At 41.2% G+C, this 19,943-nt stretch overlaps 1 protein-coding gene across 8 annotated transcripts in view; it reads left to right on the top strand.

The window, feature by feature from the left end:
* LOC306841548 (adhesion G protein-coupled receptor L3) overlaps positions 1–19,943 on the top strand; it is a 224,998-nt gene that overhangs the window by 87,226 nt on the left and 117,829 nt on the right. For all 8 annotated transcript variants that reach the window (XM_079371495.1, XM_079371497.1, XM_079371499.1 and 5 more), the window contains one exon: positions 5,907–6,120. In XM_079371495.1, the coding sequence (XP_079227621.1) occupies positions 5,907–6,120 (214 nt within the window). The remainder of the gene's footprint in view (positions 1–5,906; positions 6,121–19,943) is intronic.

The following is a 19,943-nucleotide window of genomic DNA, read 5'->3' on the forward strand; positions in this document are numbered from 1 at the left end:
CTCATGCATTATTGATAATGCTGTCCCTTTTTTTTTTTTTTTTTATTCCCAGGGTTGCAAACCTCCAGATCTTCCCCCTCTCACTGCAAAATACGCCTGCAAGCTACTTATTTTATTACCTGACCCTCTTAGAAGACACCTCAGTGCAAACCAGGAAGTGGATGTGACAGGCTCCCGTTGGTCTAATCAAATAACGGTATCGAGATACACTCGCTAATTAACCACCAGCCTCTTATGGGACGGACCCACCCGGCGATTTTCTCCGCGGAAAAAGAGACATTTGATCTGTTGAATCATCTTCCTTGTCTCCTCCCTTTCTCTTCCATCTATCTTCCATTAATTCACTAAAGTCAGACTTCATTTAGATACAACGCCCAACCCAAATCCCACCTCCCACTTTCACTTCTCCGTTGTACCAGTGTTATCGGCCTCTCCTTTTGAGAAACGGACGATATTTCAAAGTCACATTCATTTCCATTTTCCGGGATAACGCCTTTAGCCCTTCTCCAGACTCTCCCGGCTGCCCGATGGGGAAAGCCTTGTCATTTATTTGGGAAATTATCCACTGCGTCTTGAGTTTAAACTCATGAGCCGAAGCCTTAGAAATGATGTGACGGCATGTTCCTCCCGTTGAGAGCTGTCACAAGTGCCTGGACGCGTCCTCACCCCAAAGGGTTGCTGGCCCACTCTGTCGGACTCATTGTGATTATGCGCGGTGGTTGACCTTAACTCCTTCACCCTGACATGTTTTCTTGGGAGATGAAATGCAATACAACGCTCCCCGAGGACCCCTGTTTTGTTCCTAATGATGACTTTTAAATGTCATTGTTACTGTGCTACGTGTGCACTTCACTGCCCGCTGGTTCTGAGAAGGTAATTGCTCTTTACTTGGTCGGACTGGCCCAAGAATGAGCTATGCTTTGAGACAGCAAAAAAAGTGAGCTTTTCATTCTTTCTTTTTTTTCCACTTGAAACCCCCCAAAAAATCCAAACTCCAAAGCATGTCCCCCCTCGGAGTTGGTTTTTAAAGGCTCTGCGGGGGAGCGACATTTTCCAAATGAACATTTCTCTCCCTGACCTTTCTGTTGCCCTTTTTGGTGAGTAATTACGTTTTTTTTTTAAATATTCATTTGTGAGTTATGTCATTTGCGAGCATCCTGATGAATAACACTGCTCTGTAGTGTGGAAGTAATGAAAGCATCCGGCATGACCCCAAACTACTTCTTCCTATTTCTCCCCCTCCCCACCAGTTCTGAGCTCGGCGCTTGACGGAGGAATTATCAAGGGAGAATCTGCAGAGGGGAAAAAAGAGACGCACTGCATATAAAAAAGCTCTAAAGTTTTATACAGAGAGCGAGAGGAAGAGGAATTGAAAAGAACATGGAACTCAGATAAGACTTTCAATAAGACAATTTTGATTTTCAATAGCTCCGTGGATGACATGTTCAGGTACACAGCGATGCTCGTGAGCAGGGCAGGACGCTGGCTCTTGAAACCAGAGAAATATGAGCCCTATCAATCACCGCCTCCGGGCACAAATGTAATTACAGCACAGTTGTTGACTGGTCGGGTAATCCGAGACATGGCTGGCATGCGTTGGCTTGCTTACATTAGGGGATTGCTGGTGCCCATGTTGACGCTGTCATGCTCTCTACTGGCTTTTTTTTTTTTTTTAATGCAGATTCTTAAGGATCCAGGCATTTATTCAACTTTTATTTTTTTCTTAAGGATTCAAGGCACAGAAAATGATGCAGATCAAAATAATGAAGTTTCATATTATTCCGAAGCATTAAAGAGGCTGTTTGTGCCTCTTCTCTGCACTTTCAGCGCTCTCAGAAGAAGACAAAAACATGGCGACAAAAGCTCGAAGACGGAGAGTCAGAGCGAGATCACTCTTCTTCTCTCAGTGTCAATTACGACTCTGTCATTTGTATAAGTGCACCTGCCAAAGTCTTATTTCATTTCTCCATGGTTGTCACTTTCAAAGAAGTTTGTGCGGTTTTTTCTTGTTTTTTTTTCAGGGGGTGGAATAAATCTCCCCATTAAGAGGAAGATAATTGATGGCTTTCATCACCAGAACAAATACAATTATTCCAATCTGTGGTGATTCAGTGGAAAGTGAGCTTTACTGTGTTGGGTTTAATGGATTTATAAGAACAAGTGAAGTGATTAAGGACTGAAGGTCCCTGTTTGTTTGTTTGGTTGCTCCTCACCTTTGGGTTGTCTCATCAGTTTTTTTTTGTTTTTTTTGGTAATTTTCAGGGCAAGATTAGAAGAGTAACCTGGGTTGACATTTGAAAAAAAAAAAAAAAAGAAAATGTCAGAGATCGTTTATGCATAGAGGAAAACAGTTAGATGAAAACCTGTGCCCGGGTGACTCAAAGTCAGAATGTGACGTCTGACTCAACATGATTTATCGTTATCAAATAGGATCAACAAGCGTGAAAATGTTCCGTTTGAAAACGGATAGTGGACATTTCAAAAGCAACAACTATTCGTGCGTTATTGTTTAATCGTACATAATACTTCAGGCCTTTTGTAGGGACTTCAACCTATGCATAGTCAAGCAGTAGTTTTGTAACGGGGAGAAATAGTTAGTACAAACCAACTCAACACTCAAACATTGAAATGAGTGTGAGTTATTTCTTCAGCCAGAGACACAAACACCAAACAGATTTCCAGACACAGTTTATGCAGTGCAAAGCCGGCGTCTCCATTTCTCTGTTTCTCCAACATTCACGCCTGCATGTGTTGCAGCCTTTCTGGAGAATGTACTGGACAGTCAGTGGGCAACAACCTCCGGGCCTCGAAAAATGGAGCCAACGCGGAAGTGCAAAAAATCCTGCAGTTGGTGTGTTGTCGGCTTGAGGCTGGCTCCAGGAACACTGGACGTCACAGACGCAGGACAGCCCCAAAAAAATAAATAAATAAAAGCTGCATGCTTTAAAAGCAGAATGTCAAAGAAAGCTAATCTGTCTGATAAGTTAATGTCATCACTTGCAAACACTGTACAGGGGGGGAATTTGTTTTTAAACGGCGTGTTAGCTAACCTGATTGACGTGCGGGCGCGCGACGTAACGGTTCATCGCGAGGATTTAAAGCCGCCTTAGCGCCGGCTCTCAGCCTGTCGTTAGGCTGACTGAAAGTGACGCTGTAGCAGATGGCGGACGTCACTCAGGCTTCGTCCATTCTTATTTACAGTCTGTGGAAACATAAACATTTTGTCATTTAATGACAAGTCATCACAGAGGCTCAAACGTCTTACCCTCCCTTTTCCAGATCGTCAGAGTTCTTCTTCCTGTACCTGAGTGCTCCGTCGTGCTGTGATCAGTGTCAAACATAAGCGTAGTGACTGAGTGGTTGAGCGACATGGAGAGAGTGAGCGGTGAATGGGAGCAGAGAGGGGATGTTAATAATCTGACAGTATTTCTATGTTTAACATTATTTTATGGGCCGGTCGTTTGCTCTCAGTTTAGTTTTTTAAGATAAGATAATAAGATAATCCTTTATTCATCTTGCGAGCGGAGAAATTTACAGTGTTACAGCAGCAAAGCAGAATAGCAGGAGAAAATCACAGTGCGAAAAATTAAAATAGATAAAAATATAAGTGTACAAAAAAAATATGCATCGAAAACAATAATCAAGAGCTAAAAATCTTTAAACCAGAGCAAATTCAACCAAAGTTGTGTCTATATGGCAGCAAATGATTCTGGTATTAGTTCACGAAAAAAAAAAAAGTTTTAAATAAGGAAATAAGTTTTTGAATTCTGAACAGCCGCTCGCTTCTTTCACGTGCTCTCTCCGTCACGTGAACGCCTTCTCACGCCTTCTCACGCCTTCTCACGCCACACTATTTCCTGAGCTGCCGCGTTAGAGTCCTGAGAACCTCATCTATTTCTTTTAAGTGCTCTGCTCTACTTTCCATAGCAGTTCAGAAAGCCTGAGACGAAGCATCAGCTAATGCAGTGTGCTCGTTCTGTTCATGTTACATGTCACATGACTTTTTTTTTTTTTGTCGTTTGCTAGTTTCTCGGAGCAGATCGCGTAGGGGTCGGACTTGAAAGGCGTTCTTTTGTGGCGGGCTGTAGCCACGGTATGACACGTTCAAGTGAATGAAATGCTAAAGATAACCTAGCTTAAAGAAAAGGAAGCACATTAGGCTTCACATTGAAACAACCACAGCGAACAAAAATCTACATGTCATAAATAATGCACTCCAGCTCCACCACCAGCGGAAACCCTGACCCTAAAACAAATAGTCCAACAATAAAAGCAAACATCTGTCCAACTCTAAAGAGTAAAGAGTCTCATTGGCAGACATGAAAATATATTTATATATTTCTTGCCAGCAGTTCAAATATTTGCTCCTCTTTTAGCTCCGCCTTGTTTTTGTCTGGTTCTATGTGATCTCTCTGCTTAACGTTCCAGCTCTATTTTCTGGAATGATTTGCCGAGTCTGTATTGTTTGCTGAATTTCTTTACGCCACGTCCTGTTTGTCAAGTAAGCATGTTGTCACTGTGTCACCTCAGGCTTTAAAACGCCGAACGAAAAGCTTAAAGACACTTCAGTCCTCTGTGGCGGTAAGATTACCTTTTTTTTTTTTTTTAGGGTTTGTGTCAACAATGACCACACAGTCTGAGTGGGATAATGGAAGAGAACCAGGACGTGCCATGTTAGTCTGCACACAGCTGAATGAAGTAAATCTAACTTGGACCTGCTCAAAAAACAAATCTTCATAATTACCGAATCTTCTCACGTAGTGGCTGTTAAAAAAAATAAAAATCACTTAAACTTTCATTTTTACTTGTTTTTAAATGTGTCTTTTAAATCCCTCTGCTGATTTAAGGTGATGCATTCCCCTGAATCTGTCCAGCTGTCCAAATCTGTCCTCACTGATGAACGTCTGTGCTGCACGTCGTCTCACGGTGGCTCTCGCTGCTCACACGCTCTGCTCCGCTCTAACAGGGTTTAAAAAAAAAAAAAAAAAAAAATCTATAACTGCCTCACTTCCTGCTGCAGTCACTCAGGCCAATGTTTACGTTTCTCGCCCGTTTTTCCCATCCTCACTGTAAACACAGAACTCTTCCAGTCTGTGGTGCACATCCCTGCTCATGCTCGAGTGTGAGCCTCGGCGGACGACGTGCGTGGTTCTGCATGCGTGCGTGCGTGTGTGCGCCTGTGTCAAGGAGAGGGAAAACACCAACCTCCCAACTGCTGCCACTCGCCCTCCCGGCCATTTTGGCTCTGCGGATAAACAGCAGATTTCGTTGCCAAGCAGGCTCTGGGCTTTTGGCTTGAGGCTCAGTCAACACCTTTTGACCCTCTGGCTCCTGGCTGCGTGTAGCTAACTGAAGTGCATTGTGTCACGCGAGAAAGACAAAGCATGAAGCAGCTATTAAGATAAAAAAAAAAAAAAACCTACTCGAGGAAGGAAATAGTTCCAGTGTACATAAGACACACTCTGCTCTGTTTCTTTGTCTCTGTCTGTAATTTCTCACTCGAATGCTCGTGTAATGAATGTTTATTTTCTCTCAGACGAACGCAAACACCAAGTCTTTTTCCTTATGTTTGATCCGTGTCAATCTCACACTCTCTCTTTTCCAATACCCTCCCTTGCCTCTCGAGGGCCTCTGTGGTATTGCTCATCCTCCCACTCCAAACAACGAGCGTCTTGTCCGCCCACGCTCTTTAGACCAGGGTGGACAACCTCATCTCATATGTCTCAGTGTGCGACCTTTAGATTGCACATCCTCCCGTCTGTTCTTGTGTTTTCCTGTAGGAGTGCAGAAGTGTTTTTTTTTTTTAAATCCAGGATGAAGTTGTTCAAATTCAAGTGCAAAAAAAAAAACAAAGTGAAAAAAAAAAACAAAAGCAATTAAAACAACTCTGTTTCTTCCCTCTGCAGCCTTCAGTCGAGCACCCATCCCCATGGCGGTTGTGAGGAGGGAGCTGTCATGTGAGAGCTACCCCATTGAGCTGCGCTGCCCGGGCACCGACGTCATCATGATCGAGAGCGCCAACTACGGTCGCACCGATGACAAGATCTGCGACGCAGACCCAGCGCAGATGGAGAACACGCGCTGTTACCTGCCAGATGCGTACAAGATCATGTCACAAAGGTAAGGATGCAGTTTGGGGTTTGATTTGACAGTTCCTAAACATGTTAAGTCAAATGTAAAGCCAACCTAACACTTAAAAGATTGTCATCTCAACCCTAAAACAGTACGTCGTTTTTGACCCAAACCACAAATACACAAAGTTCTTGTATTTCTTTTTTAAGGCTCTCAAATGCTTAAGTTTTAAGTCAACATTCAGAAACTGATAAAAAAAAATCCACAAAAAAACATTGTTCTCTCAGTTTAGAGCACTGTCCCCTGACAAAATGTTTTCACATCTGTTCACATCTGGTTTCAAGAGAGAAGCCATTTGAAATTCACTGCCTCGGCCAAGTGCTTCCTGGAATTCAAATAGCCCGTCATAACTGCCGAGGTTTACGTGAACAACGAGACGGACAGAGGAGCTATGTGCTGGATGAATTTAGTGTTGTGGCTGTAAATATTTGCTCTTGTTTTACCAGGACCAGGAATGAATGCCATTTGTTTGAAGTGTAAGTTGAAGGGAAATAAAAGTGGTGGTAAAGCATCAGGAACGGGCATTTATTTTATGGAACAAAAGAACATGACTTTTCGATTGTTACATCTACTTTTATATCGCCAAAGTGACAAAAAGTTCAATTAGTTCAAGTTCAGTTTATCCGATTAATTGATCAGCCAATAATATCAGCCGATAGTAGAACATCCAGTGACTTTTAGTGTTGGCTAATTTATTAGCGTTTCATTTTTTTGTATCGTTGTATTACACTCGCAGTTCACTTTCTCACCAGCAGAGTGCGCTAAATGGATTACAGCAAGCAACATCACTCTACAAAGTGGCTTTCCAGTTGAGACAAGTATTAAATAACTGCATTTGAGGGATCAACGCAATAAATCTATAAACGTACGTATAAATCTATCTCTGCAGATCAAACGGATCGAAGAAAGTTTACCGCCAATGTATCGCTATCGGATTTTTTTACTCTCCCCAATCTCGATGTTAGCACCAAAAAGGTTCGGCCCCTCAGATAGTCTTAAATGGGTTTTCTGACATGTTATGAATACAAACGTCCTCCCTGGATTTGTGTTACTGTTTATGGAATTATGGCCCCCGTTGTGCAGAAAGCGAAACATGAAGACCTATTTGTCAGAGCAGCAAGAGTTTAGTCTTACTGTGCTTTGGCTTCTTGCATCGATAATGGATTGCGAACATTAAGGTAATATCAACCAGGTTTCAGGGTTTTTTCACAAGCTCCGAATTGAAGACGAAGGAGAGCTTAGGGTGTTTGGATGTATCGTCCATCTTGTTTCTTTTATTGATTTAATGCAGCACTTAAAAAGGACAAACTTGATCTGAATCGCCTCTTTGCGTTAGCATTAGCCTGCTTTTTTTTTTCTCTCTCAAATCCAAACTCTTTGGCTCCACACAGGACAGACTGCTTTGAAACTGCTAATGGACCTTTGGGCTTTATCAAACAATTGCTCTTGGCTTTTTAGTCTGGTGCCAAAGAGTTCAGATAATCAGCTGTGTGAAAAGCAGCTGATGGCATAAAAAAAAGGGGTGGTTTGAAACATGTTGTCAGATAATTGATGCACCCTGTAGCTCCCTTGTTCTCCGGACGCCCACTCAGACTAAAAAATCCCTGCAGGAATGAATCGACGGCTCCCGCTACTGTCAAGAACACAAAACAAACAGGAAAGTGCCAAGGAAAGACGAGTCTTTTTAGCATTTCGTCGCTACTGGGGGCGTTTTAACGATGCAAAAAAAAAAAAGAAGCTAACCAGAACCTGATTCAGCACTAGGGCATTTAGTCTTGGGAGAGGAAGTTGCAAAGTGGATGAAAAGGTGTGGGCGGTACTGATTGAGAGCGTGTGGTGAGGCCGGGTGCCAAAATAAGGGATGGGGTGAGAGCATTCAAGGATATTTGTGGCTGTAGCGACAACAGCTACACATTAGCATGCAGAGGTTAGCACAACAAACGAAATGCCACCCCCGACTTTTTCATTGTCGAGCTGTCAGAGCCGTTGCTTGGCACCTGCAGCTAAGCTCATTAGGGTTAAAGAGAAAAACAGAAACAAGCAATTTGAACAGAGAGAGCCTTTGAAAGACATCTTATAAAGAGGGAGTCAAAACCAGGGCACAAAGATTTGACTTGGATGCATTTTGTGACATTTTTGAGGTTACCACAGTAAAAAAAAAAAAAAAAAAAAAAATGGATGGAAAAAAATAAACTAGCTGCAAGACATTGTGAGAAAATTACATTTACCTAAAGGGTGGTTTTCGTCTTTTTAAATGTCTGATCAGATTTATAGCCTGCAAGCCTCAATTGAAACAGTTCTAAAGTAATTCCTATATTTAACAAAGATAATTATGTTTTTCCTCAGTACAATGCCTAATCTCCAAAAAAGTCAATATTAGCAGTTAAACAAGCCCATTCTTTCATTAATATTTAAGTCTTATTTTCCGTCCTCGTCTCATACTTTCCTGCCGGCTTTCTCCCCCGTCTATTGATTATTCGCTATGTTTCCATGCACACTCACTGGAAAACAACCCAAATAGTGTAATAGTGTGATTAAAGCGTTTACTTGCTTCGCAGTAACCTGATTTCCCCAATAATTGTGGTTTCCACGAGCTGCTTGATTACAAGGCTGTGGCTGTCTACACAAAAACAAAAGGGAGACAGAAAATGAGAGAATGCAAGTTTGACGTTCTTTTCACGATGGAAATTTCACACAGTTGTACTTTTTTTTTTTTTTTGCTTTACCAGTCTCTGTGTGTAATTACTTCCAACCTAATCAATACTGATTTAAGACAAATCCCAGGGAGACTTAAACCTTTACAGGCGCGTAGTTTGGGGGTGTGCACCATGAGACGAGTAAACAATTAAACGCTGTCAACCTCACTGGTGACCACCAGAATTACTCGTCGTTCCTATATTTCGCCATGGTCCCTTGCCAACATCGCCAGTGGGCGTCATCTCGTAAGACGAGAGCAATTTGGCAGAATCTTGGTCAGGTGGTGGTGCTCGCGCTGCTAACGTTAGCCACAGTCCAATTTTACCTGCAGAACGACACGTGCCACAAAGTGCCATTTAAAATATCTGATGTTGTCACGGAATGCGATGATCTGTTTTGAAGAGTAAATAAATAAGCTACATGCAGTATGGTTGTGGATGTTGTTAGCTGTGCTTAATTTTGACAGTTTTCTGAGGACTTTGTTACTTTCAGACAGGATGACTAGTATAAATGATGTTATTGTTCTAGCACTGAAAAACAGAATGTATCTACAACGTGACAGGAAACGTGTGTGGATACTCTGGCTGAACTTTAAGCAGAAGATGAGTCCAGCAGATTTTGAAAACAACTCCTCATTTTTAAAGAAATCGCAGCTGTGTCCTACTTTGCTGATTGTAAGCAGGTGGTGAGTGTTTTCTGTCTTTAAACTTGAAATGTGACTAAACTAAGAATACAAGGCGAAAAAAAAAACATCAATTAACAATGTTAACAATGCACAAAGGGAAAGACGGCTTCACTCACAGCTGCAGGCAAATGAGAAAACTGCTCATGATGTTTCAAAACGAGCCAGAAGAAAATAAGTGTGATTTATTAAAAACAAATCTCTTTGGGAAGTTAAGCTGGTATGGGAATAGTTGCGGTTCAATTGATGTTTGTTAAGAAGTTTCTCATTTCTTATTCGTGAAGAATGCTTGAATTATTGTATTGACCCATCTTGTAAAATTGTAAAATGTGTGTTATTTGGTCATGTGACTATGTTTACTCTCATATGAATCCTAATTGAACCAGGATAAATATTGGTTAAATCGCAATAATCTCAGCATTACCTCAATATTGAATTATCATGCTTTTGACTGCACTGGTGGCATCCCCCCCCCCACCCCCACCCCTCGAGCCTGTGTACCACCTGCCTCTCCTGCTGGCACCAGTTAAGTTGCGATGACTGGCGAGCGCTAGTTAGCATTCACATCCTGTCTGAAGAGGAGCCACGCTGCTGCCGGCTTATTCTGCGTGTGCCAGGCCTCGCATCCATCATCGGCAAATCCCCGGCCATGTCACCGGCTCTCGCTAGCTGTCGATATACATTTCGGTAGCCCGTTTCCCCGCTCTGCGCTCCGCCAATGCCTCCTTTAAGAGCACTCAATTGATATTCCGCCATCAAACCCCAGCACAACATTCGTCCAGTTTAGCCTCTTATACAGGTCTGTGCTCATCTCCTTCTTTGTTCCATTAAAGTCTTTTAAGCGGGCGCTAATAGCACCCTGCACCTGAATGATAGCACGCCGCAGAGCTCGAGAGTCCGGTAATGCATCTCAAAATGCAGGTTGTCTCACGCCATGCTGTGACGGGATAAAATGAATGGCTCTCTTTCATTAGCCATTCGTTTCTTTTATGCAGCACCATGGCTGTGCAGAATGCAAAGCCCCTGAATAAACATGTCAACCATAGGTGGTGCTATGTCGCAAGCTAGATGGCGCTAATAGAAACACGCCAGCAAGGATTACTGTAGCCCAATTGGAGGCCATTTGCATACCGCAGCCTGATTGAATAAATCCTTGCTTTTGCCTTGCAGGTTAGTTTTTTAGAGTTTGTTTGGCAGCTGTGCACACAGGGTTCCATTTCCCGCTGTGTAAAATCAGCGGCGAGGCCGAGCACTTGTGCTATCAAACAACACTGACCCTTTTTCTCATCAGAGCCCTCAGTGTCTCTCTCCTCCCTTCTTTTTTTTTCTTTCTTTTTTTCCTGTGCTCCCCTTTTCTTTTTTGTTCCGTTTCCCCAAGGCGGTGTGGCCTTCACGGCCAGTAATTACAGGCTATATCAAAGCTATATATCACCTTATATCTCAGTAGACTTCAGCAGACACCTTAAGGGACAGCTGATAGCATTGTGGCAGGCTTGTGCATGACCCCTGAAGGAGAAAAGCAGGTCAGGAAGGATCAAACTCCTCCCCTGTAACAAACACAAACACACACACACACACACACACACACACACACACACACACACACATACACACAGTTCCAAACTCTCCTTTTTGTCTTCTGGACCACTTTACTTATGTTTCTCCCTGAAGTCTCTTGGGGATTCTTCCCACCGTTTTGTCATCACACCTTTCTTTTCAAGGAACAAAGATTGGAAAAAAAACAAAACAAAGAAAAAAAAGATTTCCTTTGCTAGTATTTGTGCTAATGCATGTGACACTAATGATGAAGGTTAATAGATATCACAGCTTGATGAGTCTCATGAGGAAGATGAAACTAAATTAGCACAACCTGTGATATCAACCTGCTGCCCTGGTGACAGCTGACATTTGACAACCTTCATGTTAATGATGTTTACGCGGGGGGTGGGGGGGGCCCGAGCCATTATTTACCTCAGCACACTTAAGCAGCAAAAGCTGGAGACAAATGAATCCCCTCCCGTCAGTATGAAAACATGTGCTGACAGAGGGACAAGAATGATTGAGCGTTAAGAAGGGGGAAGGCAGATGGGAGGATCCTTCCTCCTTTGCCGATGATCTCTCCCATACGTTCCCGTTCTCATTATCCTTGGCTCTTTGACCTTATTTCAGAGTTGAAGGATTTGATGAGATATTTGTTTTAGCAGGAGAGTGGGATTAAGTGAAGAATCCCCTCTGGTTCTATTGCCCATCTTGGTTTTAAATCCCCTCATCTTGAGCAGGATGTTACGGGTTTTCCGGGAAGAGGAGACGGATTCTGATTCGTGCATCTTCTTTTTGCCAAAAGCACTGAGCAATCAAAGTCAAATGAAAGTTCAGCTATGTACCGACACTTTAATAAAACTCCTATCAATTTAGTAATCTGTATTCATAATGAAAAAGCAGGGGATGACACATTAGAGTTGACACACAAAAGGGGATTAGCTAATCAGGCTAAGTGATATGTTTATTTATCAGTATACAAAACACAAACATGCGAGCTGTTGCTCGGAGCAGCTCAAGTTGAACCACATGCTGACCTGTCCTTCCATAACCTCAGCTCTGACAGTGGGTAGGTGCTGGATATTAGAGCGTGACCATCTGTTTCATTTACTTCCATATATCCTTTGGCTTGGTTTGGATTCCTTTTTTTTCACTGCGTCAGTGTGTCTAGAATACCTTATTTCATATACCAAATGCTAGATGCTAGCTGAATTTAATAAAGGGACACACCCTTTATCTTTGGTAGAGGTGAAACACATCACAGTGTTTTTATCTGAAATGAAATAATAAGTTATTGTATGTCACCCAAAAAAGTGATTTGTCTTTTTGTATGTGTTGATATAAAATAATAGTGGCAAATTCAGGATTATTTGTTTTGAATTCCTTTAGATTCAAATCTGTTGAGCAGTCGGTGGGCAGCTGTGACTCGGTTGGTTTGCTCGGTTGTCTGTCAACCAAGAGGTTGGGAGTTCGAACCCCAGCTCCTGCAACATGCCTTCTTGGGCAAGACATTCAACCCCAAGTTGCTCCTGCTGCTTCGTTGTGTGACTGGGATCAGTTACTTCTTCCCTCTACATATCTGCCATGTCTGAATGGTAAGATGAGATGTGCTTGTTTTTCTCCCAACAAAACACCAGTAGCCCATCACAAGGTTCCATAAAGCTGAAAGGGAGTTTATCCTGATTCACCATTTTCACTAGACTGCGAGCACGAGTCGGCTGGCTAATAAGGCGATGGAAGGCTGCCCGTTATTTGTCTCTTTGTGCTTCATAAACAATTCACCATCAAAGTAGCTTTTTTTATGGTCAAGGAAGGAAAACATGTCAAAGCTATCACTGCACATTGATTTAGTTTTCTTACAAACACCACTCCAATTATCCTAATTGGTCGCCATGCGTCTAATCAAAAAAATGGCAAAGTACAACTGAAAGCATTTAACATCATCAACTGCCACTTAGATTCCTCATGTTTGCTGCTTGCATCTCTTCAGGTATCCATGGAGATGCTTTACATCACTGTTTCCCATCCAAATAGCTCAACTCTTAATATGGTCTATGTTGATGTTCCTCAATGTTTACATTTATTACATGGAAGTACTGTATTCATTGACCACATTCAGTTATTAGTAGTCAACTACCACTGCTATTTGAGAATTATAAAAGTATCACTGATTTAACATTGTCGCCTTTACCCATCACAAGGAAGACAATCTTTCTGTGGCACTGGAGGGAGCTTTCTAAAGTTTAATCAAATGATACTGATGATATCGCTGGGGCTGCTCCAGCTTTGGCTGAGTCAACCTAAAAATTAATAATAATAATAATAAAAAAACAACATAAACCCAGACTTAAAAACTGTCAAAATGGGGTTGGAAAGAAGTGCTGTATTAAAGTCAGGGAAGAGCTTGTGCACAGTGTTGTCACTTTGCATTGTGGGAAATAAAGTAGCCATTGTTTTTGGAGATTGACCCAAATAAAAAAAAAAAGCTATTTGACTTTCATTCAAAACTGTTTTTATGTGTCCCCGAGCTGTAAGGGAGTTCCACGCTAAGTTGTTATTAAGTGCGCATGCATATTCATATCATAGCTTTGAATACTTAATAAACTCTTTAATAAAAAAAACAAATAGAACGCTGCCATTGACATTAAGACGGGGCTTATCAGGCAGAGCAGACTTGGGAGTAATGCCATCACTGTTCATTCATAACCTCAAAAGACCTCTCTGAAGTGGACTCCCTCGTCTTAAGTCGCCGGATGCATAAACATTTAACTCCCCAAACAATAAGCTGCTCGATGAATTAATGCATGACTTTCATGTTTTGAAGTGCAAATATCACGCAGGTTTCTGCTTTAAATTAAAGCTTCCATTCGGCAGATAGTTATAAAGGGGATGTCTGGTACTTCATTATGTGTAAAGATCCACTACCCCTGCCGTCTTTAGTCTTCCTAACTATGAAAAATAATGTAAAGTCTACGTTTACATTGTTTTAACAGCAGTGCATTCTTCTTTTTGAATGCATTCGTTGCACTCGGCTCCTTTCAGCCTTTCTCTGTTTATGCAGGACTCATTGGTTTGTCTTGCTTACTCCTGGTTACAGGCTGTTTTTCCATGATACAATTATGTGTTGAGCACCTGACAATTACCGAACAAAAACATGACCGATGAGCGCTGCGGGGGAACAACTGCCTGTTTTAATAGTTTGAACAAATAGAGAATAGTGGGTGGTTTATCGCAGCCTGCATTAATATGCAAAAGCATATTAATAAAGGCTCTGACAGGAAGGGGAGATAACGACTCCTTTTTCCTTTGGAGCAAACATGCAAGGTAACAAACACATTTCAAAGTTCCGTGGATTACTTGATACGAATTGAAACCGCCTTCCCATCTGTGCATGTTTTGCCTCCTGCCCTTACGTAACCCTCTTTCCATAAAGCCTTAAATCAAAGAGGTTTATTTCTCCCACATCCAGACGTTTTTCTTGACATCACCTGAGATCATCATTATTCCGTCTCATTTCTCAGCCCCTGTCTGACTCAAACCCTCTTTAATGGAATATGCAGCATTCATTTCTGCCCAATTAGTTGCCGTACATGTGGAGCTGGCAGCATCTGGCGTATTGCCAGACCTGGCCTCAAGACGTGGTGGCCATACAAGAGTCTGTGGTAATTTGTTGTGAAAAGGAAGTGTTGGGAGATGTAAAATACTCCAGGCCTTTTCTCAATACCAACTGAATTGCTTTCTCCCAGGAGATAACAGAATCGATCCCAACCAAGCCAGTGGTTTGAATCGACTGTAAGAGCAGTCATTTTTGGATTCTTCAGCCCAAATGCCCCATAGACTTCGTTATGCCACCATAAGTTTAGTGCTTTGCCAACAGTTTCAGGAGTTTTGGACTTTTCACAAAATAAAATGAAAGGACCTCAGCCCCTAATATGATCCTCATAAAGCCCTGGCCTGGCCATTGGATCTTCTGGTGTCAGATTAATAGCTGTCTCAGTGGTGGCTCACTAAACATGGGGTTTAGACTCAGTCCATTTGTCAGCAAGGGGAGTGAGTTTCACTTGGATGAGTGCAAACAGTAAAGAAAGGGCTAATTCAGACAGGAGCAGGTGGTTAGTCAGAGTGTAGGGAGCCGCCTGGGCTTTTTCCCCTCCCTCTATCTTTTTGATATTTGCCCTTCTCTGCGCTCCATAGTCTTTCATCCTTGTTCTTCGAGTTTTCTGCTTCTTCTACTTTTTTTTTTTTTTTTTTTTAATTGGCAGGTGGGAGTACAGGCAACAGACACATTTGATGTCTACTTCTCTATCGCCTTCCTTCTGCCCTGAAGCCCTGGATCTTTTATTTTCTTCCATCACAGAGAGGGCATGCAACTTCTTCTGACCTTTTTTAATAACATTCCTGGCTATTCATCATCTCTCCCCCAAGATAAAAAAAGAGAACTGAAACAATATCATGTAATGCTGATTCATTGCTGATTTTTGGAGCCAGTTCCAGTTCCAAAAGTTCTTGTAGCTGTTTTATCGTCTGCCTACCAATTTGTTGAGAGAAACAATTCCACTCTGATGGCTTTCCTTCAGTCATTAGGTTATAGCATGTAACTGGAAGAAGTCATCATAAGGAAAGAAGATACGTAGATGGACTGGGAGCTAAACTGTGTCAACTGTTCAGTGTAGTTGGTATTTTGTTATTTATTGGCAGCAAAACAGTAAAAATAAATGTGTAATGTAATTTAATTTCCATACAAAGATGAAATGGAGGTATGAAAAGGATAATAATGTAAAAAAAAAAAAATCTTAATTGTATTAATAAATTCTTAAAATAAATTAAATTAAAAATAGACATTTACAACACTTAATTACACTTTGTCATGAAATTCATTTTCTTGTTAAATTTGTTTGGTGTTCATACTGTCCAAGAACAATTCAGAGAACAATAGGGCCACACTGTTAAAGAGTAATTGCTCAATTAGCACTCTGTTCAACCATGCTAACAAGGTATTCTCCAAATGTAGGCTCAAAAAGAACATTAGGTTTAAGAGGTGAGGACTTCCTGAGTGACAGATCACTGGACAAAACTCTGAACTCAATTAAAAATCTGTCTTTTTGTAACATCACTGAACAATCTTTCTCTGTATTATTCCTTCCGATCTTTTCTTTGTATCCTTGGCCGAGTAAAACAGGGTTACCAAGGCCAACAGCTGTGCGAGTCAAACCCGTCCTTTCAACTCATCTTTCCAAAACCTGCATTGCACTTAGAATGCAGTTTAAGTAGCATGTTAATGTTCTGCAGCCAGATTATGGGTGTAATAGTTTTGATTAACTTTGATAGGGGAGAGAGGAGGCAATTCATCTTTTGAGAGAACGAATCAACAACTCTTTCTGGATGGCCGTGTAAACAGGATTATTGTGGAATTGTCTGTTTATGCAATCATATAAAAAGCTTAAACAAACTGCTTCAGCCTCGGTTTTGGCAGCAGCGGCGCTATCGCCGCGTATAAAAGTAAGCCTATCTAATTGGATCCAATCTTAATAATCACTTAAATGAAACAAAGGCAAACATTAAAATATTACAATACATAATTCGTTTCATTTTACTGCAGAGTCAGTGTGCAACTGTGCATCAGTGTCTTACTTAATAAAACTTTTAGTATCTCTTCAAAGACACAGACAAGACCAATAACCTTCCTTTGGTAGGACGTCATCACACTATGCTTCATTTCAAGCCGCCTAGAGAACAAAAGAATTTCCCAGACAGATATGACTGTCTGAGAAGATCATGATTAACCGTAAGATACCGACCGTCTTGTTTTTGGCAGCAATCCTAGATTTGTTCTTAGTCCATGTATTTATTAGTTGAAGTCACAGATGACGACTTCTCAGACTTTGTAGGTCCAGGTTTAGTAAATTAAATGTCCATTTCAGTCATAGCTTTGAGTCAAAATTCTTTAAACATAATCAGTTAGCCTCAAACATGTATCAGAAGTTGGTATCAATGGGGGGCGATGTTTGAGCTCTTTTTCTAAACTCATGAATACATTAAAAACCTCAAACACCTAAAGTAATAAAATGTCATTCTCTAACACTGACAGGAAACATCACTGCACTATCAATGCCTTCATCAATTTATCAGAATGCTAATCGCAATTATGGTATAGTTACAAGTACGGTCTTTTACTTGTGTTGGAGTATTTCCATCACAGGAGGTCTCTAAGAAGGCGACTCCTTCAGAGGCTTGGTTGTGGTAAAATGATAGCCAACAAGTGTTGAGTGTTTCGGCTTCTATCTATATAATTTGAACAACTCCCTCACCAATCATGCTAATATCGACCAATTTTATAATGTTCTTCCATGAAACAATTAGCATCAGATCCTTTGTTTCCAATATAGCGTAATGACCTTCACTGTTTAAACGACATGAAATAACTGTGGTGAATCATGTTTTCCTTTGATTGATTCGATGTTGGTGCCTTGCGTTTCATCTTGTGCTCTGTGCAGCTTTTTGTCAAGCTTACCAGGCTAAACCTCTTTAGTCCTAACAAACAAAGGGCTAAGCATCCTGTTTTTTTCCCCTTTATTTAGGATTCACGGTATTCATTATGGATCTCTCAGATATGTGATCGGCTCGTGTGCCTCTATGTGAAGCTTGATGTTTGTCTTTCAGCTTGGTGTTGAACATGGCTTCAAACTGACTCCTTGATAGTCCTGTAGTCGCACTCAAACAACGGCTGGTAAAGCCACCAGCCGTTGCTCAGCAAAGCATTACAAGTCACTTTCTACCTCCCTTAATCCTGCTATCTCCCACTCTCCCTGTCTCGTTCCCTGTCCTCTCAATTACTGTTCGACTCTGAATCCTTTTAGCCCTCCTTCGCACTTTTCTTGCAATGTCTCACTTTCTCTAATTTCACTTAGAATGTCTCTTTTTCTTTGTGTCTGTGTCACATAGCTCTCTTTATAATGGGCTTACACTGGGCATGAGTGAGTTGCCACAATCCACAGTGTCAGGGTGCTGTTCTTGAGAGGGTTGTGAAAATGGAATCTACATTCACGTCACTTGGCCTCTAACCTTGGCGGGAGGAAACCAAGGAAGCGAGACGAGGAGCCGTTTCACCTTGTTTCCTTCGTGACTCTCTGATGGCTGCACTTGGTTAGAACCTTGCAAAGGACCTGTTTTATTAGTCTACCAATTGCTCTCCCTTCTTACTTCATTCAACCTTGGAAATAGATTTTATCTTGTGTTCTGTTTCATAAGTCTCAGGTGAAGTGTCAAAAACAATAAATTAGTGATAAAGGTGATACCATTGGGGATCTAGAAAGACAGACCTTTGACGGATCTTATTAGATCTTAAACTAGTCTTTGGCTCAGTCTTGGTAAATATCCCAACAATTTCAAATTGCCCAATTACCCAGTTCTTTGATCTCTCTGCTGTTAGACCCATCTTAATGGTTAATATGGAATGTGTGGTAAAACATAATGATTCAATCTTTAAGCTAAAACACTGATGACACCCTTGTAATCAATGTTTCATAGTACGGTTAAATGATTCACTTTGATCAAGCCCAAGAAGATGAATATTCATAGTTTGTACCATTTGAACTCTGTACATATCCAGTAATCCATATGGAAATACTTAGCAATATGCTCATAGCTGTGCATTTAGATTTCATGTTAATAGATTCATTTAATTTGTGTCCCTTGTCTCTTAAATAGCTGACATAGTTTCAAATGGTTTGATAATCACCATTAGGCTAATTGGCCATTCATCACCAATTATGTCCTCATTTACTGGCATTTAGAGACACTTTAAACATTTCACTTCTCAATATTAACCTTTGTCACTGTTATAGAAGCAACCCAGCGACTCATCTTGAATTGAAATGTGTTCTCTATTTTACGGACTAATCGAGATCAAGTCAAGAGAAGTCTTCGTTTTTGCTAAAATGGTACGATAAAGAAAAAAGAATGTATGTAACCTTTCATAAAATAATAAGAAGAAACAAGGTACTAACTGGTATTTTTTTTTAATTTGTCAAATGAATTTGAGTATGCATTTCCTTTTTACATTTAAGCTTATAAAAGCTACATTTAGACCATAGACCATATTGCATCAATTGCAGTACGTCAGCTTGACTATATCACATAACCCCCGTTAGCAGATTCCTTTCCAAGATACTTAGATTCAAACTTTGAATCTATTTCTGCTTTTCTTCTTTCATTTTGACTTTGAAGTTAAACTTTGAATTTTTCATTTCTGAAATCTAGTAAACGTGTGTTGACAAAACAATAGAAATTTCTGTTTTGAAGCTTTTGATCAAATCACATGACCATTATATGCACATTACTTTAAAACACAGTGATTTCACGTCTTAGAACCTTGTCCGTCATACCATTTACAATTGTATTAAATTGACACAGAACCACTAAAAAGAAGAGTCAGGTGACTCCATACATTCTGCATGCACCATGTTTTTGTCTGTCCTGCATTAAATGTGAATGATTGTCCCTCCGCCTCGCCCAACCACTGACTTATATTCAGAGTGGCATGCATTCCTGTCGAGGGTTCCTCTGTGTCTGTAGTGGCCTCTCCTTTTTTTGGCCTCTTTTGAAAGCTAATTACGCTGGGCTATTTTCTGACTGGGGAGCATGTCAATATTACACAGCGGGAGAGCTCTCACTCGCCCTGCGCTGCATTCTTATTCATGAGCCTTAATTCCATCAATGGCCTCCTCAGCCACTGGACCGTGGCCGTTTCTCGCTATGGTGTGTGTTTTGCTTTTTTAAAGGCGAGTGCTTGTAGCTGCCGCACAGCAATGCCAGTCCATAAAGGAGTGAAGCTTGTAGCCGCACCCTCTCACCACTCGCTTAGAACATGTTCAAAAGTGCTGCGTATAAAGCA

This window comes from Symphodus melops (genome assembly GCF_947650265.1).
Source record: "Symphodus melops genome assembly, chromosome: 20".
NCBI lineage: Eukaryota > Metazoa > Chordata > Actinopteri > Labriformes > Labridae > Symphodus > Symphodus melops.